At 42.2% G+C, this 25,469-nt stretch overlaps 1 protein-coding gene and 1 long non-coding RNA gene across 6 annotated transcripts; both read left to right on the top strand.

The window, feature by feature from the left end:
• Positions 1–419: 419 nt before the first annotated feature.
• Positions 420–947, top strand: LOC130687723 (uncharacterized). The gene is made up of 3 exons (XR_009000233.1): positions 420–558; positions 666–777; positions 852–947. It is a non-coding gene; the product is annotated as an uncharacterized LOC130687723 (long non-coding RNA).
• Positions 948–3,582: 2,635 nt separating this feature from the next.
• On the top strand, positions 3,583–25,259 carry LOC130687683 (uncharacterized). Of its 5 annotated transcripts, XM_057510854.2 has the most exons (28): positions 3,584–4,080; positions 11,383–11,539; positions 12,726–14,261; positions 14,367–14,560; positions 15,700–15,930; positions 16,030–16,152; positions 16,259–16,516; positions 16,597–16,761; positions 16,838–16,960; positions 17,036–17,284; positions 17,349–17,579; positions 17,652–17,765; positions 17,829–17,942; positions 18,005–18,118; positions 18,180–18,293; positions 18,365–18,481; positions 18,551–18,656; positions 18,835–19,346; positions 19,434–19,646; positions 19,788–19,985; positions 20,368–20,673; positions 21,193–21,444; positions 21,574–21,713; positions 21,831–21,933; positions 22,397–22,615; positions 22,949–23,020; positions 23,115–23,202; positions 23,299–25,257. In XM_057510854.2, exons 1-28 carry the CDS (start codon positions 4,014–4,016, stop codon positions 23,579–23,581), a joined length of 6,399 nt encoding a protein of 2,132 aa, XP_057366837.1. In that variant the 5' UTR covers positions 3,584–4,013; the 3' UTR covers positions 23,582–25,257. The 5 variants fall into 5 exon arrangements, with proteins under 5 accessions (XP_059351076.1, XP_057366837.1, XP_059351078.1 ...); XM_059495093.1 differs by lacking the exon at positions 16,838–16,960 and having other exon boundaries at positions 3,583–4,080; positions 16,597–16,617; positions 17,057–17,284; positions 23,299–25,259; XM_057510855.2 differs by lacking the exon at positions 20,368–20,673 and having other exon boundaries at positions 3,589–4,080; positions 23,299–25,254.
• The last annotated feature ends 210 nt before the right edge of the window (positions 25,260–25,469 follow it).

Raw genomic sequence — 25,469 nt, 5'->3', positions numbered from 1 at the left:
CGCCATTTTGGTCCACAACTTATTTGTTTCTGTTACGTCATGGAAAAGTTTTTAGGCAGGCCCACATCGTCCAACGTATAATTCAGAAAGAAAAAACGAAGCTGCTTGGGTGTATGGTAGAACTGTATATAGATCTCACTTTACCGGCCTGCCCGACCTCGCAGTGCATAAATTACGAAGCTCAAAGTCCATCCATCATGGGACAAAAAGGCAGGGGATCTTTTGTGCCAGTCAGAGAGTCACCCAGGTCTGTTGTATAACGTCCCGCCCCAATAAGGTCAGTACCTTGGTACCGAATCTCTTCTTTGCCCAACCATGGGCAGAGCAGTGTGTAAGAGAGAGAAAAGAGAGTGATATCTCATCTAAATCCTTTTCTGATGCCATAACAGGTCAAGAAATAAAATGCTGTTTTTTTTTTGTCTCTCGTCTTTTCTCTTTCTCATCCGTTGCATCTCTGATGAACGACAAAAGGAGCCAGCAGCAGTTTGAGAAGTAGACGAAAAGCTTTTTGACTCCCGAGGAAAAACTATTTCGCCCCACCTTCCCCTCTGGCACGAGGTATAAGTAACTTTTAACATAGTCCCCCACAGTTCTTTGAAATATGTTAACATATTTATGTGCATACCTATTTTTCTTTTCTTGTTACACCCCCTTTTTTTCTTTAGGTAATGAGCATGGTAATCTGTTGGATGAGGGCCTTCAAGACTCTGATTTTCAGAGTCATCATCAATCTAGAAATGATTGGATTCGATGAAACGAGGATTTCTTTCAACAACGGTAAGGGACAATCCTATTGACCCATTAATGAGAAAGAGATGACACTCACTTTTTCCCCCCCCCCCTTAATATAGAAAGGCAAAAGCTTCAATTTTAATCCGACAAGAGTCGTGAGCTAAAGCTTCCACTGTCATCAGCTTAAATCCGACTTTCACTCTGCAGCTCTGCGGTAAGAGATTTTTCATTCAGAGAGAGAACTGAAAAGTAAAAGACTTGTCATACTCGTCTAGGATTTAAAGTCGCAGACGTTGGCCGTCACATTTAGAGCAAGAGGTTCTCTGTTAGTCTTGTACTGAGGAGAATAAATCGACTTAATGCGTCGTGAATGGCGCCTCTGATTGAGTCGCTATTGCAACCGCTCCTCGTCGTCGACTTACACGAAGAGACGGCCAATCATTCTGGCAGCTAAGGATATTGGATCACTTTCAATTCCCGGTAATCAGCGTGTACAACAGTACCGTCCATTTTCTAGCGTTGTTCGTGCGTGCAGAGCGTTCCAAACAAACGACCCCCCTACCTAATAATAATATCTCACTGTGTCTGTATTTTTTTTTTTTTGCAGAGAAAACTCACAACATTGAAACTTATCGCCGACTTTCATGGCTGCCACGTGAAAATTCCTCGGCTCCTTGATGCAAAAGTGCAGGGGAAAACGACCACCCAACTCAACCCGTCGAGTCTGGTGCCCTAAGGTGATGGACCGCGTGAATGTGACACCGAGACATCAAGAATTTTGGGGATCTGGCGCGGGTCATATATACTCACAACAAAAAAAAAAGAAGAAAGAAAAAAAATTGATGGAAATCACTGGGCGCTCTATTGCGCCGGAAGGGAACACCACAATAACATGGCGTCCTTTCTACATTTTGGAGCCCACGAAAGGAAAAGCTGTCGACTTCTTCTATTCCGGTATGTCTTCATTTTCTTCTAGCTTTCAATCTTCAGGAAAAAGTGTGTGTTCCAGGAACATTCTAATCACGTCCTTGAAACGTTAAATTCCCAGCGTCATCTCTTTCTTCAATCTCCCTTCGTAAAAAAGAACAGGGCAGTTGTGGTATATGACCATCTTGGATCAAACTTTTTTTCCTTTCGTAAGGCCATAGTTTACAGCTACACACCGGTGTGTGTGTGTGTGTGTGTCACAATAATCCCATGTTAACGTTAGGGTACAAGTTGGGGGGATCGAGTTGAACTGATATGTGAGAAGAGGTTTTGCGATCGATCATCGTGTTGTGAACCGGCAAAGTCGAGTGGAAAATTTTCGGACACGTCACGCAACGTGAACTGCCAAAATGGCTGCTTCCACACACACCGCTGACATTCACGAGAAAAGTGTGTGTGTCTGACAGGGCAGGCGAGAGTAGTAATAGTAAAGTAAGCTGTGCCAAAAGAAATATTATTCGTCCGGTCGGATGACTCCCGCGGTCGCCACAGATGGTGAATCCATCATGCCCCCCTCCCGTTTGCCGCCGTTGTGGCTGTTAAAAGTCTCGTTTTTCTCATAACTAAATTTCATTTTGCAATTTATCTTTGGCAATATTGCGACACCCCTTTTCACATTTTGCTGTCCGTCTCTTTTATTTACACACCTGGACGTCTAAGCTTTCTCCCTCCCCCCACTATGTAAATAATAGCACTCTTCACGCTGACCAAGAGGATTGTACAATTTAGTCCAGAGCGACGCCGCTCATTACAGCTGTTATGTCACATCTTCTTCAAATTTGCACCATAATTTGCTCAAAGTTTAGGGGAAACCCTTGTGACGTTTATTTATCGTGCCCCCTAAAAAAAGAAAATGCGTTTCTTTCTCATTCTGTATTCACTGCTACTGGTCTAGAACAGATCCCATCTCATATAAACACATTTAAGTTTTTATATTTTACCCTGTCGCCGCTACGTATGGAAGTCGTTTATGGGGTAGACGGGAGGGGGGTTAGAAAAAAAGGACTGTCATCAACAGTTCTCTGCGTTCCGCTACTGCGCTGTTGGGTGTTGAGTGAGGAGCTTTTAACTAAGTTTGACAACACGCCGCTGCCGCGACATATAAAAATGAATGTCGTCTTCTTCCTATTTTTTTTTTCCGGGTGAAAGAACACATAAACGGCCGTGTTCCAAAGTGGTCCGTAAAACCGAAATTTTGACCCCATGTTCCAGCGGATGAAATTTTTTGCTATTAATCGTATTTGTTTTTTGTTTTGCTCGGCTGGACACGGTCCTCCCCTTTAGTCACGTTCGTCCACGTCAGATAATAGTTTCTGTTGATCTCCAACAGGTTCTGGAACTCTTTTTTTTTTTTTTTTTTATACAGTGTCGTCCGTCCTTGTAAGGTAGATAATACTAGGGATTTCTCTCTCTTCCTATTTAAGCCTTGATGGACGGATAAATGGCCGGCGATGACGTGAGTAACGGCCTTGCTGCTGGATTGCTGACATTGCTCACCTCGCTCGAAAGCGCGTGCGCCTTCACTTAAAACCCCCCAACATTTTGTACCCTACATCAGAAAATCCGCATGGTCGGAGAAATCCCTCTATTCTTTGATAATCGATCAAACAATGAAACGCGAAGAATGAAAAATTAGAAAAAAAGATTTTGATTTTTTTCACTGGCAGTACACGTCAAAAGAAATCATTACAATCGGGGGGAGGGGGACTAGGTGAATTTTTTTTGTTTTGTTTTGTTTAGCCACCGAAGGGCGTGCAACCGGGGCGGGATATGCTGTGCATACGAGCGAGCTTCGTGAGTGTCAGTAGCTGGACAGCTTCCGTCGTGTTCGGTTCACACTCTCATTCTCTCTCTCTTTCTCACTTTTTCTATTCCCCCTACCCTTTTTTTTATGTATTCCAAGTGTGTTCCCGTTAGTTGAGAATCTTTCGATAGAATCCCAAGCGAGAATCCCTGTCCCTCTTTTAAAAAAACAAAAGTTCTTCACTCATGATTTGAAATATTTGATTGACGATTCTTTTTTTTTTTTTTATCTGTTTTTTGTTCAGAAGAACGAAAAAAAATATGTTTTAGTTCTATTCTGGAACGATTGGAATCATCACCAGTGAAAAGAAAAAAAAAGGCATCTCAACTGTTCGACATCCAATAACTTTGGTGTGTTTTTTTTTTTTTGTGGAGACTCGAAACCAGTTCCGGAGCAATTGTTTTCTACTTTCATTTCGTCCTTCAAAAAAAAAAAGAAGAAGAAGAAAGATTTTGATCTTTCCGGGAGAAAGAAAAATCAAGTGGGTCGCATGATGGCCGGACGCAGCGGCATGGCCCGCTCCATCCTCATTGTCTACCTGTTTCTGCTGTCCACCGGTAAGTCCTAACATTTTCGTTACGCCTCTTCCATCATTCGATATTTCTTTTGTTCGAATTTTTTTTTTTATGGCTATTAAAAAGTGAAGAGGTTAGGGGGGAATGGTGTTTCAAAGATTGAATAACATCGTGAGTGGTTTTTATGACTTAACGCACTCGATTCGTCAGGCATTTTTCTTTTTTGAACCGAACATCCTTTCTGCCTATTTTTCGATTCATTTCCAAAAGCGCCAAGTTGGAAGTGGTCAAGGAAAAATGTTACTTCACGTTATTTTTTATATGGTATGCACACGCTCACGTATTCCTCCGTTTTGATAATTTCCCATCCACGCCCATCACGTGTAAGAGCCATAGTCTATTATGGGCGGGCATTTAACTATTTTCAAAGTGATATTTAAACTTTAAAGGAGAAGGGATAAAATGTTAAAAAAGAAGGACTTTTGGATAATAACAATAAAGCAAGTTAAGAGAAGAAGGAAGGGCAACGAAGGGGCCGGGACAGAGTAGACTTGTCAAGGCGACTGTTTCATCTAATAACACACAGCAGCAGCAGCAGCAGCCACGGGTCCCCTCTTCTTTCGCGTCTTATTTTATTTACTTTCTCGCCTTTTTTTTTTTTTTTTTCTTGGCCATTGGTATCCGTCGAGGCGTCACGACCAACAGCCGGCCTCTATACCATGTGCCAGGCAAATGCCCGACGATACCAACGGATGGCCCTTTTTTTTTTTTTTTTTTTTTTATCTTTTTTCCATATTATTTATAACATTGCCCTCATAACACAATTGGCACAAGGAGAAAAGATAATTTTGGTACCGCTTGTGCCTATCTTTTTTCAAACAGAAGGTCGATCTTTATTAATTAGATTTTTTTTTTTTTTTTTAAAGATGAGATAAACATTCATTTTTTTCTGAATGTACAAATTAAAATCAATGCGTTCCTCGACTTGGGGTGGAATTAAAAAAAAAAAAATGATGAAATAGAGAGACAGTGAAACGGTTTGAGGAAGTTCGGACCCTGTTGAAAGATTGAGGATAGGCCTCTTTTCTGTCTACCCGCTGTATATATATATAAATATCAAGCGATATCGCACACAGACTGTTGACTTTTCAACTCTCCTTTTTTTTCTTTTTCGGTGGTTGGGCCGTCCCCATCCTCTTTCAATATCAATATAAACGATATTTTTTTTTTATTTTTACACGTTTTTCTTGTTTTTGTTTGTTTTTGAGAAGCTTCACTCGCCCAGCATCCGCCGTTACAGCCCGCTATTATAAATCTCTTTCCTAACCAACGTCTCTCTCAAAAAAAATAAAGGCCTTGTTTTTTTGTTTTTTTTTATCCAACATTGACCCAGTAGCTATATCTCTCCGGCATCCGGCCCGTTGCGTGTGGCCCAATGTCGTTCGATTTTCTATAATTGATTACAACAAAACGCTGTTGTTTTCCTCTTCGTTTTTTTTTACACAACAATAAGCCAACACCACTAGAAATGGGAACCGGCAAAATTCTTATTTGCTCAAAGCTGACCATCAGGGACGGACGGACGGGCTGCTGTTGTTTCCTACTACTAGTAGTTGTTGTATAGCAGTTTGGAAAACGGACTGTTATATATTTCTAGCAACTGCAGGCGGCGGCTTGCCGGTGACGGAAAAGTTTTGTACGCAAATAGCCGTGCCCCTCAGCCGCCCCTCACTCCGGTACCAACCGCCAAACTTTCGTCTTTTTTTTTTTTTTTTTCGTCTAACTTTTGCGTTTCCATCTCTTCCGCAATAGAAAAATAAGAGGGGGGGGCGAGAAACTATCCACTTTTCCATCGGGGAGCAAAACAGAAAAAACTCCCACGATCTGCCGATGGATCCATTGCGAAAGGATCCACAGACGAGGGATGTATTACAACGTAAAAAAGATGGCGGTTTGAAACTGAGCTCGTAAAATAAGGTGTGTGTGTGCAAACGGGGAGGGGATGCCACCAATTATGCCGGTACGCCTTCGCATCCGGGGAATGCGACCGGATGGCTTTCCTTCCTTCCTTTCGCACGGTTTTTGAAATTTTATATTCCCGAGTTGCTCGATGATTTCTTCCGTCGTACTCGCAATTTTGCGTGTCAAGAAATTCCTTGCCCACTTTGATGATCCGTTTTTTTTTATTTCCTGTAGCTTCAATGGATTTTTTTTCAAACGCGCATTTCATATGGGTCTCTGCTTTCTGTTGGAAAACGATCCGTCGTGTACCGGATGGACGGATACATTGAATTTACGTAATATATCGTTTTACACGCTAAATTGAAATGTAAAAAATGCTTCGAGCGTTAGATCCGCGTGATTTTTTTATATTTGCCCGCTCTATTCAAATAAGACGGGCCGATTGGAGTAGACGTTGATAGAAAACTACCGAGGCGGGCGACACGCTTTTTCTTTTTTTGATGATGGGATTTACTTTTTTCTTACGTAGACACGTCCAGCTCTCAGTCCAACAACTTTGTTCGACTCTTTGGCGTGTTTTCTTGAATGTTCAATGAAGCTCTCAGAGTGAGATCGATCCAGCTCTTCTTTTTTCTTTTTCATCTCGTTTTGTGAGTCGATAGCAGGCGCCACTCTATTCACCCACTACATCTTGATCGTATTTTCAAGGGAAAGAGAAGTCGATGAGACGGCCGGAAGAATAACGGCCCGTCCTATTTTTGGGTTAAAAAAAAAAAAGAAATTCAAAAAGATGAATGTACACAATTTTAATTGGATTACTTGCGGCTAACACAACCAATAGGTGGTGGGAGTTATTGCTTTTTCATAACTACAATAAGATCTTGTTTTTTTTTTTTTTTTTGACGTACCACTTGTGAATTGCCTTCGATTGGCGCTCCCCCTTTTTTCTTGTGTGTAGTAGCAATCATCAAAAGACGATCGATTCCCGTTGGCTAAAAGGATGATAGTACCGATCAGCAGGAGGGGCCAGATTGGTTTCTATGAGAAAAATATAAATCGGGGGGCGGGCGGGGGGGGGGGGGGTTGTGTAATGAATCACGATCGTCGTCCTTTTCTTTCCCCGCTGTTTGATGAAGATGTCTCGTTGATAATAGGTCCTTTTCTTCGTTCTTTCCATTGTGTGGTGTCGACTGGGTTCGTATTCCGATAATCAAAAGCCCCGAAAAAGGGAGTTAAAGAGATATATAGTTACTATTATGGGCTCTAGCGATTAGAGAAGAAAAAAAAAGTAACGTGCTCACATGTAATCAACACACACGTTAGGAGAGTAGCTGGGCAACTTTGAGTGAAACCCCCTGGAGTGAGGTCTTTTTTTTTTTTTTTTTTGAAAATGTTTTGACACGCCCTCTTGTTGTAACTCTTTTTGTCTTCTTCTTTATTTTGTTTCCATCCTAGACTTTTTTTTTTCGTTGTTTGGTATGTTCCCGTTTCGCCTTTTGTTATCTTATAGTCGTGTTTTTTCAAAACACCAGGGCTTATTTACGTTGGCCGTTGGCCGCTTGAAGAAAGAAAAGTACCGGCTTGTGCAATGTCCGTCAAGCCTCTGCATTTCTTTTTTTTTTTTTTTTAAATCTCATCGTTTCTTATTTTTTTTTCCCGAAATTTCTACGTTACATCCGAGATATTAAATTAAGAAATGAATGGTGTTCATTTAATAATCGTTCACTCACTTGATTGACAATGGATTGAGGAAATGACTCTTCAAAGTGTCGGATATTCTTAAGACAGTACCACAGTTTTTATAAGGAGAGCGTGAAACCAGGGGATTCACGAAGATGAATCGAGTGGGCTGTCGTCCTAAAAATAGCAGTTCATTCTCTTGTTGTTTTCATCTTTTTCACGCTGTTTGAGTTATAATGCTACTGCCTTTTGACCGCTAGCTTATTGTGCAGGCCTTTTTCGGCTCTGGGATCCAATCGACTTTCAATGTGATTTACGAGGTCCGATTTTTTAAAATATTTTTTTCTCACTTTAAAAAAAAAAAAAGAACGAAATTGATTCAACCTGGGTGACGCCCTTCTTTTTTTGTGTGTGTCCCGCGTGAGTGCCTTTTTTTAACGCCTGATGGGCTATACCCGCCATCAAATGAGTTTGATGAACGGTCGGCCTTTCCGTGTGAAGGCACTTGCCAAAGGTTGAAACCCAAAACGGCCACATAATAAAATGAGAAACAGGCAAGTCAAACGGGCCAGCAAAGAGGCGGACACGTTGAATGTCTTAAAAAAAAAAAACTACCGGTCTGGTTTTACATAGAAATGAGAAAGCGACGGCCTATAGGAACCCCCAAAAAAAAATTATGCAACAAAAATTCCTTTTTTTTTTTTCTTTCCGTTTCGCGTCCAGCAAGAACGTTTTAAAAAAATGTTTTCACGATAAAATAGATTGGAAACTACAACGAGTTTTCTCGGAATTGACTTATTATGGCGACATTCTTTTTCTTTTTCGCCCTTGTTCATCCTTTTTGGGTCCCTCCATTCACGGGCTGTTTTTTTTTTCTATATGCAAATTGGAATTCGATAAGAGATGTGGTCTTCCCCTTGCAACCTTGTCCGTTTTTTTTTTTTCCCCTTTTTATTGGCAAGACTTCCGTCATCGGCGTGATCCCGGTGTTGTTTTCAAGGAAGACGATTCACATCCGCCCATCCACTCGTTTCTAAACATCTGGTCCATCGTCGCGTCTTTCCTCCGTCCGCCTTTATCGTCTGCTATAGACGGCCAGACTCTTTCAAATAATGAACGAGCGCACGCGGAAAAGAAACGCTGGACAGATCCAATTTCGGCGTCGTTTTTTGGCGCAATCGCATCCATCAAGTCGCCTAGTGTTGTTGTTACCGGGAGTGGCTTTTATTTCTTTTGATTAAATTAAAGGGCAAATGCTTTTTTGAGACCTCTGCCATTCATCGATTTTTTTCTTTGATGGTCGTTTTTGGCAATGATATGTACGACTGGTTATGTTTTTCACGCCCTTTTTTTTATTATTTTGGGTTCGTGAATTTTGTGTGGGCCAATGAAAGTGTCGTGCAATCGTGTGTCGCTGTCACGAAGACTTATCGTCAAATTCCAAAATTATAAGGGAACGTGTTGTCTGTAAATAAGAATTCAACGACTTGTTATTTGTTGTTTACCTTACATGGAAGATTATCGGGCTGTTTTCATCTTCTCGATTCAATTCGTTTGTTCGTTCCCTACCCAAAAAAAAAAACCAGTCTGCAGGAGAAATCTAAAATTGGGGGAAGAGAGAGAGAGAGAGAGAGAGAGAGACAAATAAGTGTAGATACACATGCACACAGTGTGATGTGATGACAAGGACACGGTTAGAAGAAGATTATCTCGAAACAAAAAAAAAAATAGGACAACCGGAGGTCCCGCGTTAATGAGTCGAGCGATCCATCACACATACTCCGGGAACGAAAATGAGCCGCTACAAATGCGTAACTGCGTCGAACCAAGAAGGGGGGGGGGGTGCTGTTTTAGAAGAAAATTCCATTCTCTTGGTAGATTTTTTTTCTTCTCATATTCAATGTATGGTGATGATGATGTTTCACGAACATTCTTGTTTCGACGTGAGTTAGCAATTGAATTTGTTTCATCCCCTGCTGTTCGCTGTGTTGACTCTCTTCCGGTTCTTACCAAAGTTTTATCCATAAACAGCGTGTAGCTCCCGCTTGTCTTGATATTCAAAACGACACGAAAACTTGTCGTCCTCTTTTTTTTTTTTTATTGCGTTACACCCAGATCACGCCCAACACGCTCCCCCCCCCCAAAAAAAATCTGATGCCAGCTGGTTTCGTTTCTCAATCGAGAGTTTCGAGGCATTTTGATGCGCGTTTCTATTTATGTTTTTAATAATTGAAAATAAAAAAAAAAATTGAATGTTGACACTAGCCGTAATTGGCAACTATGTGTCATTGGTGTGTGTGCGTGTGTCCTCGCACTATCCTCTTCTAAATGTGTCAACTTAATCTGCTGCGTTGTTGATGTGCCAACACTTTGTGCGCGTGAGTCATTCGACACACTCCGGAATCCCTCCGATGGATTTTGTTGTCTAGTTTTATAACAAGGTCGAAGCGCTTTTGTTTTGCCACAAAAATAATTTTTTTAAAAATTATTATCTTGTTTTCATGGCTTGCAGATTTTAAATCAGGAAAGAAAAAAACAACAAACATACAATATTCAAAAGTAATAAACAAAAAAGACAGGAGGAAAACGTCCCTGAGCTTCTTTCCTCATCGTCTTTTTGTTTTTCCGGTTTTCAATCCAAGTCTTGGAGGAGAGATATCCTTTTAATAGATGCGAATGAAAAAATTCCCCGGCTAACGAATCAAACCGTTGGGAGGCGCTCGTTCCGCGTGTGCCAGTCACGCTCTGCCTTTTTATTTTTCAAAAATAGCGCGTCTGCCTAAAATAACACGATGGGCTTACGTTCGTTCAAGATCTCACTTTCATCGGAGCGAACGAGATTGACTGAGAGGAGGTTTTGAAAAAAATGTAATAAGAAATAGTAGGCCCCGAAATGAAATTCTTCGATCGGCTCGGTCTCATTGAAAATCGATCGTCTCTGCATATACCCAATCACCTTTGTTTGTAGCTATTCAATTTGCTGCGGATTGAGACGCGTGACAGAACGTGAGTTCGAAAAAAGAGAGAGAAAAAAAAAGATTATTTTTCTTTTATTTCAATTGCGTTTTTGTTTTTACGGTCATTGTGGTCGTGCTTGTCAATCCCAACGATTGAAGCTCGACACGCCTCTCTTCTTGTTAGATACGTGAAGAATGCTGCCACTAGTTTTCCCCTTTTTTTTATTTAAATTTTTTTTTTAACGCTACGCTGGCATGGGCACGTCCATCAACGTGGCTCTTGTTTTACGTGTTTAAATACGTATACAATATGCACGTTTCGTGCGTATTCGACCGAGAACGAAATAGGAAAAGAAAAAGATGGGGTACTGTTTGATGAGCACATCAAACAGTGACAACTGGCGCCATCACGTCGTCAAGTGAAGCGCGAATTTTTGAAAACTGTTATTTACACTATGCATTTTCCGAGAAGCTGGGTGGACTGGTTTTTACGTTTGCCCTTTCTATTTTTTTTTTTTTCCCTCTTATTTTTGCAACTCGTTTCAATAACAGCCAGTCCTCATTGACTGCATAAAAGAAGTCCTTGGTGCTTTTCAGTGATATCAATCTAACGACTTGCCATCTGACGTTTGTTTATCGCGCGTTTTGATGGCTTCTTAATTTTGGGGTGGTAGCAAGTTTTGTGTTTTGATTTCGGGCAGAAATGAAATTTTGATTCATTATTTATTCGATTGTTTTTCATAAGGACATCCGGTGGAATCGAAAGCTGATAACTCTGCGAAGGAGCACTCTAGAGTTCGCCAACTAAGCGGAAATCAATATCAGAGCCAATACGGTATCGTTCAGCCAGAAAATGCAGCCAATCATCGAACCAATTCGACAGTTAGCCGCCATCTATTTGCGTAAGTTTTGTTTTTCTACTACCACGTTGCGTGTGTGTGTGTGTGTGTGTGTGGAACATTATCTTCATTAGTCAAGTTCTAAGCCTAGGATGTATTTATTTTTGGGAGACACTCGACTTCATTAACGAAAAAAAACCTGGCTCTATTCTATTCCCTTTTGCTCCTTCAAACATAATCAAGTGGTCTGTGCTATGTTCCCCCTTTTTTTTTATTTTCACTCCACCTACTCGTGGCATGACACCAACAAAAATTTCCCAGCGTGACAATGAAGTGTTCCCAGAAATACTGACGAAGTTTTCATTCGGGGCCAACGGGACTCCTCCTACTCATCATTTTTCAACGTGAATCGATTCGACGTGTTTTTGTTTTTGACATCATTTCCATTGCCAGGGCTCGTAACAAGAGGAAAAACTTCTTTTTTTTTTTTTTTTTTTTCTCTTGTAACTCGAAGTGATGGCCAAGTGCAAAGGAACGAAATCTTTTCTTTGATCCTTTCTCGCTCAAGAAAAGAGAAGATGATAAGATTGTAAGATCCTGAGGCGGGCACTACCAGCGAAAAAGAGTCTGATCCAACCCTTTTGTTTTGTTTTTTTTTTTTTTTTTTTTTTTTTTTGCTCTTTTGTTTTTTACCGGAAAGTTATACGGACATTAGTTGGGAAATACAACAAAAAAGGGGACATTGAACAATCGACTAGTTCCCATCTGAAAAATCGGGAGTTGCAGACAAACCCTAATCGATTTCCATGGCGTCTTTTTTATTATTATTATTCTGAACGCTAGTGGCGCCTCTTTTCAATTCTTTCATTCCCCAATTTTTTATTTTTTTTTTGGGGGGGGGGGGGTGGTTCCGCTTTTCATCCGGTTGTGATGATGAGAAGCGCAAGAGGCCGGACAGCTAAAAGACACACATCTCCAGTTGGGTACTGATGCGGAAGCCAATTCAAACAAACAGAGATGTTGACCTGATTGCCTTCTCTTCTTCTTTTTTTTATTTTTCAAACCAATATTTACGTACAGTTTGCTTTCTCTTCCTTCTGTAAATAACAACAATAATAATAAAAAAAAGAAAATAGCTCTTTTATTTTTTAATGCGTTTACCGTCGTTGGTCACTTGAACGTGGCTCTTTTCGTTGCACAAAATGGCGGACCTTCTTGTTTTTATTTATTGTCGTTCTGTTTGTGATAGGTGGAGCGAAATGGCCGTTCAATCATCGGATAAGTTGCCGCCCGCCACTTTGGCATCGTCCAGCCTCTCGGAGACGGCCAGGTCGTCCTCCGTAATTCATCGTCGGAAGAAAGCCAATGTTGCGCAACGTAAGCCACTTGAATTGAGACAAAAGAAGGCGCGTCAAATGAAGAGGAATAGCAAGAAAGTAGGCAGATCTAACTTGAAATCGGTAAGTTCGTTGAAGAAGAGTTTGGATAACGAAGAAGAGGAAGAGGAAGAAGAGGAAGGCGATGAAGAAGAAGAAGAAGGAGACGATGAAGAAGGCGAAGAAGAGGAAGAGGAAGAAGGTGGCGAAGAGGAGGGCGAAGAGTCGGACGTTGAAGAAGACAATGAAGATGCCGACGCGGAAGAAGACGATGAAACTAATCCGCGAATCGGAAAACCAACAACAACAACAACAACAACGCCATTGATCCCCACTGCGTCAGCTGAAGTTGGACAGGATTTTATCGACCGTTCGTCCGAATCCAACGGTGCCGATAACCGCCAACAAGCGGAAGGAAATGCAGCGACATCTTCCGTTCTTCGTGAGCCCGGAACAAACGACGAAGACGCGACGACTGAACGGCCGCCGGCCCATCGGGTGGATGGAGTCGAAAACGAAGTGGTGGTAGACGAGACGGATGACGTCAAAGTCGACCTAATATCCGGATCTTTAGGCGGTGACGTCAGTCCGTCGCATGCTAATCGAACGGATGTTGGCAACGCTGAGAAATCAGAAGATGAAAGAGCCAAAGGCGATCAATCTGGAAACATTGAACTGTCACCAGCCGCGCCATCTCGTGGATTCGATAATGAAATCGATTCGAGCGAAGACGACGGCCGGAAGGATGCGGATGTCAGTCTTTCGAACGTCATCAGCGAAGAGAAATTACAAACCGTGCAGCCATCAAAAATTGAATCGGCATTATCACAGGAGGACGAACACGAAGAAGCCAATGAAATCCGAGCTCAAGTCCAGCCCGCAATCAAATCATCGTCCGTCTCGTCAGACGTTGATGACGGAACGAATGACATTCGAGTTGATTCATCTGAAAAATCGGTCAAAGGAGGCCGAGATGAATCCTTCCGGGCGGAAGTAGACGATAGCGAAGAGGATGAAACCAACTTTCTACCGACGGGCCGTCCCGCCAATCAAAACAAGCCGGCGTCTAACGAACCGTTGACCGGCGCAGCGATAACAGACAGCGGGGCAGCCGGTTCGGGCGATGACGAAACGAACGACATCTTGCCAGATCGGTTGGCGTCCAACGTGCCAGATGATGCGAGCAAAACATCTGTTTCATCGGTGAACGAGCTGGACGGAGCGGAGGAGGAGGACACGGTGGATAACGAAATCGAGACGATTGTCCCTTCCGAATCATTCAATCAGCCGGACCATAATAGGTTCCTTCACGGCCAGACCAATTTAAATCCAGCCGTATTAGATACGTCGTGTGGACCGTTCACTTCGTTGCCCGTCATTCCAAACGCGGCCGTCGCCAAATACGGCAGGTAAGATGCGTGTTTTAATCTAATGTCGCTCCTTAAATATTTTTTTTTTTTTTTTAAGAAGGTGTCGCCATGATTCACGAGTGCTCTTTTGGTATTTCTGTTTAGGACCCGATGGCCTTCGCCGCCCTTCAATCTGCTGGCCGAGGTGATATTCGAATGCCAAGAAGACAATGGGCATGCCTACCAGCTGGACCCGGCGCTACCCGATCGCCTTTTCTGTTCCAATCACCAGTGGATCGGACAACACCCGAGATGTGTCGCCATCAATCGCCAACAGCAGCCGCACTTTGCTGTGACAGGTAACGATCGCGTTTTACTAATGCCCTCTGTCCAACATTGATCCCCTTATTTTTTTTTTTTTCTTTCACAGCAGGTAAATTTCTATTTATGTCGTAATTTTTTTGTAGTTTTCTACGTAAGTTATTCAACTCATTTTGGGCCTTTTATCCGCTCTGCCCGGTTTTTTCTTTATAATCCTAGCGGCCCGCCCAATCCCTCCTTCTCCTTTATATTGATTAGGTAATGTCCTTGGGGGCATCAACGTCTTTTAAAAAAAAAAAAAAAAATTTAATTAAGAGGCTTTTTTTTTTTCTTACATGGAAGTTGGGAATGTTATTCTCTAAAAAGACCATCAAAACGGACAGGAGTTAAGACGTTTGGCCTTTTTTTTCTCGCCTTTTTGGAATTTGTTTTTTATCAACATTTCTACTCCTTTCATTCAAATTGGGAAATGAAACTGATAGGACATGGGCAATGTCGTGTTCGTGTGTCGCCCTGATGTCTTTTCCAATGGGTTTTTGATTTCGCCGGCCTTTGCCTTATCAACGTTTCGACATCTGAAACGATCTCCAAAACGGACGACCTCGCCCTTTTTTTTTTCGAAACACGAAAGATTTTCCATGTCGAGTCCATTAAACTTAAAAAAAAAAAAAAAAAAAAAAAAAAACTTGACACAAAACATGCGTTTCTGTTTTGTTTTTTCTACTTTGGATATTCTTAAATTTGTTTATCTTTTATACCCTGGGCATTGTTTTCATTTTGCTTTCCTTCTTTTAACGTCATGTTCGTTTTTTTCTCGACGTTCAGTTGCGCCTGCGTTCCGTCTCGTTTCAGATAAGGCCCTGGCAATTTCCCTTGAATGTAGTCCAAGTCGTATAGTTTTTTTTGCGAAGATTCCATAAAGATAAAATAGGGAACACGATGATTCTCTTAATTTATGTGTCGGGCAAAATGTCAAAGACGATTTGAAGCTACTCGTCCGCGCCCAAACTTTGGCCGTCTCGTTCACGTCCAATTAATTGCCGTCAGGCTGTATATTTCTTTTCTTGACGTTCTGTCTTTTTCTTTTAAAAACGTTTTCGTTTTAATAATAATAGTAAAAGAAAAAAAAAAGGGAGCTCTTGATTTATTGCCATTGGCGTCGGAATTGCTATTTTAGACGGAGCCAGCGGTAATGATGAAGAGAAGGAGCTAGTGATTACGTCATCGATATCGTCAAATGGAGGCAACGTCAGCTCGACCGCTGGCCAACAAATTAATGAACGAAGTTGTTCCAATGAAGACCGTGGAGGATGCGAGCACGTCTGTTCCCAGTCGGCTGAACCCGACTCTATTCGTTGCTTATGCTACAGAGGCTTCCGGCTCAATGAGGACGGAAAAAGCTGCGTCGGTATGTTCTTTTAACTATTTATTTCTATCCTTTTTTTTTTTTTTTTTTTTGTAACATTCAGCAGTATATCCTAAACGAAAAAATTTCGCTCATTTACAGATATCGATGAATGTGAAACGGGCAACGGTGGATGTGACGACAAATGCTCTAATTTGCCGGGCAGCTATAGCTGTTCTTGCCCTGTCGGTTTCCGACTAGCATCCAACGGCAAGAAATGCATCGGTATGGAAATTCAATTTTTAAATTAACTCTTTGTTATAATTCGTTTTTTTTTTTTTTTTTTAAATAACCCCCCACTTGTCCGCCTTCTTGCCGTCTGCACATTTAGATGTCAATGAATGCTCGTTACGCAACGGGCACGGTCCGTGCCAGGGAGCTTGTCACAACACGCACGGCTCTTACCACTGCAGCTGCGATGATATGCCTGGAACGCAGTTGGCTGCTGACGGACATGCGTGCGAGGATATCGACGAATGCCGGACGGACAATGGCGGTTGCTCTCACTCTTGTCTCAACACGCTGGGCACTGCTTATTGCGCTTGTCCCGAAGGCTACATGCTGACAGATGATTGGAAAACGTGTGACGGTTCGTCGTTTGCATTTTTGTTTTCATTTTACTAATTTTTTTGTTTTAATTTTTCTTCATTTTTTGTTTTAAATGAAAAGATATCGACGAATGTGATTACAGTTCAGATGAAGATGATTCGGATCGATTATGTCCTGGCATCTGCCGCAATACTGTCGGGTCTTATGTGTGCGTTGATCCGGATGAAGAACCCATTGTTTGTCCATCTGGATACGATGATGAAGATGAAGACGGCCATTGCCATGGTAACCATCGTCTTCACAACTTTAATTAATTACGTTTTGAACTGCAGAGTCATAAAGTTTTGCTTGCCCATATTAGATATTGATGAGTGTTCAATGTCGAACGGTGGATGCTCGCATATTTGCACCAATACCGAAGGCTCTCATCGATGCGAATGTCCGTCTGGCCTCTTCATTGAAGCGGACAATAAAACGTGCAAAGGTTGGTGGCGATGGGTTCAAATTCCATTCAATTTCATTTTTTTTTTTTTTTTTTTTTTTGGCATTTTCATTTTAGATATCGACGAATGCGCATCAGATAATGGCGGATGCTCGCACACCTGCGTCAACGTGCCCAGCAGCTACAAATGCACCTGCCCCGAAGGCTACGCCTTAGGTGAAGACTGGACAACGTGTCAAGACATTGACGAATGCTCTGAATTAAATGGGGCAGCGTGTGGCATCGTTGGTACTTGTTTCAACGTAATAGGTTCTTATCGATGCCTCTGCCCGTCCGGATACAAGGAAAACGACATGGGCTGTGACGGTATAGAATCCCCATCGATTTATAGCGAAGGTTTTATTTCATTTTTTAAAATTTGATTCTGCAGATATCGATGAATGTTTGATGGATCCTTGCGGATCGGGCAAGTGCATCAATGAAATTGGATCATATACGTGCATGTGTCACGAAGGTTTCCGATTTGATAACCAGACCTGCCAAGATATCGATGAATGTAAAGAGAATGTTCCGTGTCTCGATGGAGTATGCGAAAACACGGTGGGATCCTTCATTTGCTCTTGCAAGGCCGGTTATTACCTGGAAAACAATACTTGCTTTGGTAAATTCGATTTAGATTTTGAATTCATTTTGTTTGTTTTTTTTCTAAATGTCGTCCAACTTTTTGTTGCAGATGTGGACGAATGCGCCAATTCACCGTGTATCGATGGCACCTGCGTCAATCAACCTGGCTCTTATTTATGTCTGTGCGAGCCAGGATTTACATTGGAGAGGAACGTTTGTATAGGTATTAAGAGCTGTTTATCTTTTTTTAAAAATGAATCATTAACTTGTATGAAACATTCGATAGATTTTGATGAGTGTCTCGTATCGCCCTGCATAAACGCCACCTGCATCAATCAGATCGGCAGTTACCGGTGCGAATGCCCTGATGGCTACGTCTCTCGCAATAATACTTGTTTCGGTGAGTCAACATTTGTTTGTGTAATGTTACCCAGCGATGCATTCCAATTGTTTCATTTCTAGACGTGGACGAGTGCCAATCCAGTCCATGTGTGAATGGCCAATGCGTCAACACGGACGGGAGCTACTGGTGCCGCTGTCTGGATGGTTTTAAAGCGCTAGGAAATATTTGTTTAGGTAATCACGGGATCTTTTCGTTGGGGTTGTTTTTTAGTTTTAAAAATAAATTTCGTGGTAGATATCGACGAATGCGAAACAGCACCGTGTGTCAATGGTGAATGTATCAACACACAGGGATCGTATCAGTGCGAATGTCATCCCGGATTTTATCTTGAAGATGATTCTTGCTTTGGTAAATGAAAAAAATCTATACATTAAACTCTTAAATGCTATTGAATAAAATTAATTTTTGTTACTGTTTAGATGTCGACGAGTGTCAAGCCAATCCATGCGCCAATGGCACTTGCGTTAACCTGCTGGGTTCGTACCAGTGCAATTGTCCACCTGGACACATTTTGGTGGATTCCCGCGTTTGTCTAGGTGGATATGTTTATTTGAAATTTAAAAACCAATTAAAGCATTGCTTAAATAAAAATTATGTCCTGACAGATGTCAACGAGTGCGCCACAAATAACGGGCAATGCGACCAGAAATGTATTAACACCCCCGGCTCTTATTATTGCTCGTGCGACAAGGGCTTCTATGTAGATCCTGAGTAGGTCTTCTTTATCGATGCTTATGATTAGCATATCTTTATTATTCATTAATGGAAGCCATTGAATCATTCACCAAAAACCTAAGTTTATTCATTTAAAAAAAAAAAACTTAGTTATTAATTTTATTCAACTCTAAAATCAACGTTTGAGAAATGATTGTTCTATAATTTCACGTAGGGATAAACGACAGTGCCTGGACGTTGACGAATGCGAAAGCAACAACGGCGGATGCAGCCAAGTGTGCCTGAACCGGCCGGGCAATTACAGCTGCGAGTGCCGTACCGGCTACATTCTGGCCATCGACAAATCCAGCTGTTTGGAAGTTGTGTCGGCTGTCACTCACTACTGCCCAGCCATCGAGCCACCACCAGGCGGCTACCTGCATTGTTCCAGCCGGCCGGGCGCCGATGGCAACTACAAAGCCGGAACCACTTGCACCCTCCGCTGTCGCAAAGGCTACGCTTATCGTCGGCACAAGCCGCAATTGACATGGCAGGCAAACCAGGTGCTCAACAAACCTGCCCTACTCCTCGAGGAAAAGAACAACATGCTGTCCGGTCGGCAATCGAACGTCGGATTGGCTATGCTCCAAGGCTGGAAAGCTACCCAGGTCCGTTCTGGAACCACTAAAGAAGACTGGCAATCGGCCAATCGCACTCATCCGGAAGAAGCCCTGAAAAAATTGAAAAGTATTTTTTTTTTTTTTTTTTTTTTTTTTCTTATTCAATTCGAGTTTGAAAATGATTACATGGGCGGATCCGTTCTAATTCTATCAGGAAAGAACCACGGCAGGAAATCAGAGAACGATAAAAGACAGGTAGTTGTTAATGCCCCAGTTCAGGCCGGCCTTCAAAGGAGAGGTCGACAACGATCAGATCAAGGTGAGAGAGTTAAACGCCAACTGCACGGACGTCGTGAATTCCCTGATCAGCCGTTCCGGCGCTGTGGAGACGATGGCAAATGGAAGGGCAAGATAGGATTCTGTCAAGGTAAGTTCAATAGTTTTCATGGCCGTCTGGAAAAAAAAGGATACTGAGTTTCTATTCTTCCTTCTCTTTCTGTCTTCTTTTGTTTTTCTAAATAAAAACGCTCCACAAAAAAAAAAAAAATGTGTCGTACAATTCGCAAAGCTCTGACATGCCCGCCACTAATCAAACCGGCCAACGGAAGCGTCAGTCCGCTTTCGTGCGCCACTGGCGACGCCGCACCAAATCAGCACTGCTACTTCACATGCGATCCAGGCTTCCGCGTAACGGGTAATCCCGTCCGCGCTTGCTTGCCCAGTCTTAAGTGGAATCCACTAAGACCTCCGCCGGCCTGCGAAAAAGGTAATTCATAAAAAATTTGGGATAAGAACAGGCTCTTTTCTTTTTGGATACAGCCCTCAACCTTCACCTGGGCTATTGTAGCCTCTCCCTTTTTTTCATTTTTAATTCATTTCTTTTTTTTTTTAAAGCTTTTTTATTTTTAACTCGCGAGCACAACAACCCAACATGCGCACCTACTACAAATGTTTTTTGTTTTTTTTTCGTTGCAAATCCATAAGTATTTGAGAGCGCTTTTCGTGTTGCTCATTCATTATTCAGCTGCTTGGGCTTCTTTGCGCTGTGACGGTTTCACTTTTTGTGTGTATTTTTAATCCACGGTTCTTTGCTGGCTGGGCAATTTTACATAGGTCTTAACACAGACACGTTCCTCTTTCACAATTAGCTTCTGGCAAGGGTAACAAACAAGCCAAAAAACCGAGGCTCAATGCGACCGACGTGACAGTGCCCAACAAGACGAAGACGGCAAGTGCTGCCACCTATGAGACGCCGACTGAACTTGACTGGTCCCAAACACCAAAACACAACCGACCCAATCCTACAACTACCCAACGCCCAAAAGAATCGCCTAATCAACCGAAATTCGAATTCGAAATTGATTACAAACAGCCAACTGCGCTCTTTGGCGTACCACGTGTTGAACTTTCCCCGTCCAAAGTTGTCGATCGCAACTATTTTCAATTAGCTTCAGGTAAGTCATCGAGGCCTCGAATGTCTGTAGCAAATTGTAGCCACTTTCCTCCTCCTCCTCCTCCTCCCACCCTATGGACTCTATCCGCTCCAACGGACAGGAAGAAAGTAGAAAGCAGCTGGCATCCGTCGTACATTAACAAAACAAACATGGGGTCGTTAATGGTTTCTCCGTTTATTTCAATCGATCCAGCTGTGACCGCGTTGAATGATTAACCCGCTGCATGTCATTTTTAACGAACTTGTCATCGCCCGTTATTGGACTCATTTAACATCGTAACTCTCTTCCCTGTTCTATCTTTTATGCTGCAGACTTTTCCGTTAGAAACGTCCGATGATGCAACACAAATTTCCATCCCATTTTGTTTTGTTTTTCTAAAGACCCTCACTGGGGGTCAACGCGTTTGCGATGCAATTGTATATAGTTAACTATCTTATTTGACTAACAATAGGAACAGACAATGTCGTACTGCAATACTTATTGATTGAGTCTCTCTATTGATGTAACTTGTAACTCTAGTCCATCCGTGGCCGCGTATCGAGTGCCCCAAGGATATGACCATTGATCTTCCACCGGGCAAGAGGAGCACCGAGGTCTTAATCCCACAACCGGCCACCAACGTCGATTACGTCAGCCATGTCGAAGCTGAGCCCAGTTGGGCAAAGAAGTTGCGCGCAGAATTGGGACCCATTCGCATGGTCATATCGTTCAGAGCCAGAAATCCAGCGACGGAGTACACGGCTATCTGCTCGTTTGTCCTTGAAGTTCGAGGTACACATACTTCCATGTCATTCATTTGTCCCGCTGGACTGTGCCGCTATCATTAGGACACACACACACAGACACACGTAACTTTTATGTCTTGTTTGCTCGGTCGATTGTTCATTACTTTGTCGACAGACCGGGAAGCGCCAACGGTCAAGGACTGCCCTCACGACGTCCACGTCCGTCTCAGTTCACTCGAACCGTACGCCAACGCACCGTGGACGGAGCCCACTTTCAGCGACAACATCGCCGTGACGCACGTCATCAAATCCAAAGTAAGTTTTTGGAACCATGGCTGTTTAATTTTTTTTTTTTTTTTTGCAGTGTTGCTATTGATCGATAAAGAAGGTGAAACAATTGCAATTGATGAACGTATTTTTAATGTTTTCTAGGAACCCAATTCTCTGTTTGCTTTGGGTGAACACGTTGTTTCATATACTGCGTCGGACGCGGCCGGCAATACCGCTCGTTGTCAATTCACCGTTCATGTTTCACGTAAGTCTTTTCTTCTTTTTTTTTTTTTTTTTCTATTCTGTTTGAACTCTGCGTAACGTTACAAACGCAACAGAGTATCTAACTACTTGCACATTTGCTATGAAATTGCTCGTGGACCAGCCACGGTAATAAAGTTGGGTTAAAGCTTTGCATGTCTGGAAACGAAAGAAGAATAAAAAATACAAACAAACAAACAAAAAAAAAAAGATGCGGGTCGTGGAGCTAGAAGATAGAAGGATTTTTTGTTTTGTTTGCTTTTAACGACTACTCCGCGTAGTGATTGTTAGCTGTGAGCAACTTGCGCTGTACGCTGCAGCTGCATTAACGTTGTTTACAACCTAGCGTGAATGTACAAAAAAAGAAAACTCCGCTACATTCTTTTTTTCTCTTATTTTCTTACAATATCAAATTGAAATTGTGTTTTTCTTTTGTGTGTGTGTGTGTGTGTGTCTCTTCGTTTTAGCGGCATTAGTTCCAGCCGAGCTCAACCGGAGCGAATCCTGTGCCCGACTGGAATCGCCACCCAACGGCGATCTCAATTGTTTGTCGTGGACTTGGGGTCAAATGTGCCGGCCGTCTTGTTCGGCCGGACACGTATTCTTCCGGCCACTACCGTCGGCTGTCTACCTGTGTGGTCGCGATCGCAGATGGAAACCGGGTACATCTGTCCCCGACTGTGCTCGTAAGTGTGTGTACTTGATGACGGTCACGAACTGAGTTCATCTATGGCCAACTCTCTTTTGATGGTTCGTAAGGGATTGTGAGTCCCGGTGCGCTCGTTATGATGTAGCAACCAGTTGTTAATGAAGCCAGCCAATTAGAAACACGATGGGGTAGAGGGGGGGGGGGTTGTAAAACGCCCGCTCTCTGTTTTTCCTTATAGTCATCCAACTTTGCGTTGCTATAGCAACGTCAACAATATTGATCTTTTTCCAAGCCCCCCCCGCCCAAACGCGGCATTATTCAATTGCTATCGGGTGGTAATATGTTTGGATTTTTCTTTCCCATTTTAAAGCAACGTCCATCATACCGGAAGGCGGCTGCTCGGTTGGCTGGGAAGAGAGAAGAACTGGAGGCATGCAGTGCGGTAAGTTAGCATTTACAGATGGATCCGAATAGAAAACGTGTTTTTTTTTTAAATCTATTTGTTACTTGATTCTTTTGTTTTTCGCTTTCATTAGTGGGCTGCGCTCCAGGTCTACATCGGCCGCTCAACTCGACGGTGTGCATTCCGTGCCCTATGGGCACGTACCAAGACAACTTTTCAGCGTAAATAAAACTACTTGATCCTTATTTATTTATTTTTTTCATCATCTTTCGTCGTTTTTAATTACCATCTGATTTGTCTAACTGTCTCATTCGCAGGGGCAGCTGCAAATCGTGTCCGAAGAAATTAACCACTTGCGCGATGGCGGCGAGACAGTGCACCGACTGCAAGCCGCCCGAAGAGTGTTCGGCGTCTTCACAAAGGAATTACAGTGGCGCTGGTGGGGACGTAATCGCCTCCACCCCGACGTTGTCGAAATTACCGACAAATCAACGACGGCGGCAACAGCTCCATCAACGGCAAATGCGTTTACGTCAGCAACGCCAACGCCAAAATAACAGTTCCACACCAGCCACAACAACGAACGTTCGTCGAGTTTGAAAGAGAAAACATCTTCGGCCCTCTTTTTACACATAATCTTCTAATTTTTAAATAACCCCATTTTTTAAAAATAATAATATCCCGTTGGACCTTTTTTTTTTTTTTTCTTAACTATTTCCTGCTGATATATCTCATTGAAAATGCATCTGATTTTTCGTTTATTTTATTTTTTTTTTTTAGGTTAAAAAAAATTTAGGCAAAGGCAAAATAAGAAAGAAAACCTGTCCGTCTTGAAGTATAGAAAGCCAGTCGATCCATTTTATTTACTTTTCTTTTTTTGTTTTTGCGTGAAGCCGATTGCGACGTGAGCTGCTTTCTCTTCTCGTGCGTGTGTCTGAATGTGTTGTGGACTGAAAAAGAAAGAAAAAACGAATGCGGAAGAAGAAAAAACAACGAGGTAATGTGCTGTTGCAAACTTTTTTGCACTTTTTTTTTTCTTTGATAAAAAAAAAAAAAAAAAAACAAGAACAAAAAAAAAAAAAAAAAAAAAAACACAACTCATCAGCGCATGGGTTTTGTAAGTTATTGATGTCGAGCCATTTGTGCCCTGCAATTGTCGAAATAGTTGGACGTTTGGCTTTCACCCGCGGTTTCCCTTTTCTCTTTGTCAATCCAATTCTTTTTCCCAAATTTTTGTTGTCTACATTTTTCACTTCCCATTTTTTTTATAAAAAAAAAAAAAGTACATTCTTGCAGCGCAAAAAGACGGCACGAAAACAAGAAATTTGGTCATGTCTTTTCGTGCCAAGAAAAATTGAGAAATTACTGGGGATGTGCGTGAAACGGCGATGTATGGAATTATGTTCCAAGTTTTTATTTTTTCCTTTGCCTTTTTCATTTCTAGAATTATTTTTGTTGAACATTTTTCTGTGTATGATGTATGCCCTTCCTTATTACTGTTATTATTTTTCATTTTTTTCTTTCCCCTCCACTTTTGTTTCGTTGTTGTTTTTGAAACGCAACTTTTTAAAAACGGACGGACCGCGAAAATGGGAACGCTGTTCCGCAAAACTGAGATTGACTGATGCAACTGAAAAAGAAACGACTTTACTGACAAGCGAGAAAAACAATTACACAAAATAAAAAGATGAAAAGAAAAGAATAAATAACGAGGTGGCGTGGAGTGTTGCTGATTATTTTGGAGAAGAAGTCGTCCGAATTTCGCCGGATTCTTTCGCGTCCTTGCCTAATAATCTAGATGCATTTCGTTACAGGTTTTATCAGCTGTGTTGGAACGCCCTTTTTGCTTTCTGGACTAGCCGGATGCACCAGATAAAAATACCGGTTCAAACGTTTGATTTTATCTAACCATCTTACACTCAACGACATCGTGATCCTCTGTGGCCATCAATGTTTGTCGAAAGAATTGGAACTTTGAGAAAATTAGAGAAAACGTTGAAAAACAACTTGTTCTTCAAGAGCCTCTAATGGAACTCGGTCAACCCATTCGAACCGTATCGTCCAACACGAGTTCAAGTATTTAGCTCTACAAAAATAAAGAACGACATAGACCAGTGCGTTTTGAAAGGATGGCTACATTACTGTTTAGCTATTTAGAGAGTTCGTACTCATCTGTTACATCTCCATGAGTCGACAGCTCATTAGCCGCCGGATGGGGGACCACCAGGCATGAATGGATCGGTTAAGTCTCTCAGCAAAGCATGTCCCTGGCTGTCAGTTTATGCGTAGACAAGAAACATGGAGCCTTAACTTCTCCGCTAGGGGGGACTCCACTAGTCGGAAAACATTTGAATAATACACAGAGTCAAATGTGTCACCATTCACTTGGTGACTGTCGACGATATACGCCGGGGAAATCCATCAAATATCATTTGTCACGCTATTTCGTTTGCATCTAAGTAAAAGTCGTCCCGCCTAAGTCTGCGCA

The sequence above is a fragment of the Daphnia carinata genome, chromosome 4 (genome assembly GCF_022539665.2).
Source record: "Daphnia carinata strain CSIRO-1 chromosome 4, CSIRO_AGI_Dcar_HiC_V3, whole genome shotgun sequence".
Classification (NCBI taxonomy): domain Eukaryota; kingdom Metazoa; phylum Arthropoda; class Branchiopoda; order Diplostraca; family Daphniidae; genus Daphnia; species Daphnia carinata.
Note: the sequence above shows the minus strand (reverse complement) of the source record. Positions and strands in the feature narration are given on the sequence as shown.

Coding starts and splice junctions, on each gene's coding strand:
- LOC130687683 (XM_057510854.2), top strand. CDS start 4,014: ATGATGGCCGGACGCAGCGGCATGGCCCGCTCCATCCTCATTGTCTAC. Junction 21,445..21,573: donor GTTTGTCCTTGAAGTTCGAG/GTACACATACTT, acceptor CTTTGTCGACAG/ACCGGGAAGCGCCAACGGTC. Junction 23,021..23,114: donor AACTGGAGGCATGCAGTGCG/GTAAGTTAGCAT, acceptor CGCTTTCATTAG/TGGGCTGCGCTCCAGGTCTA.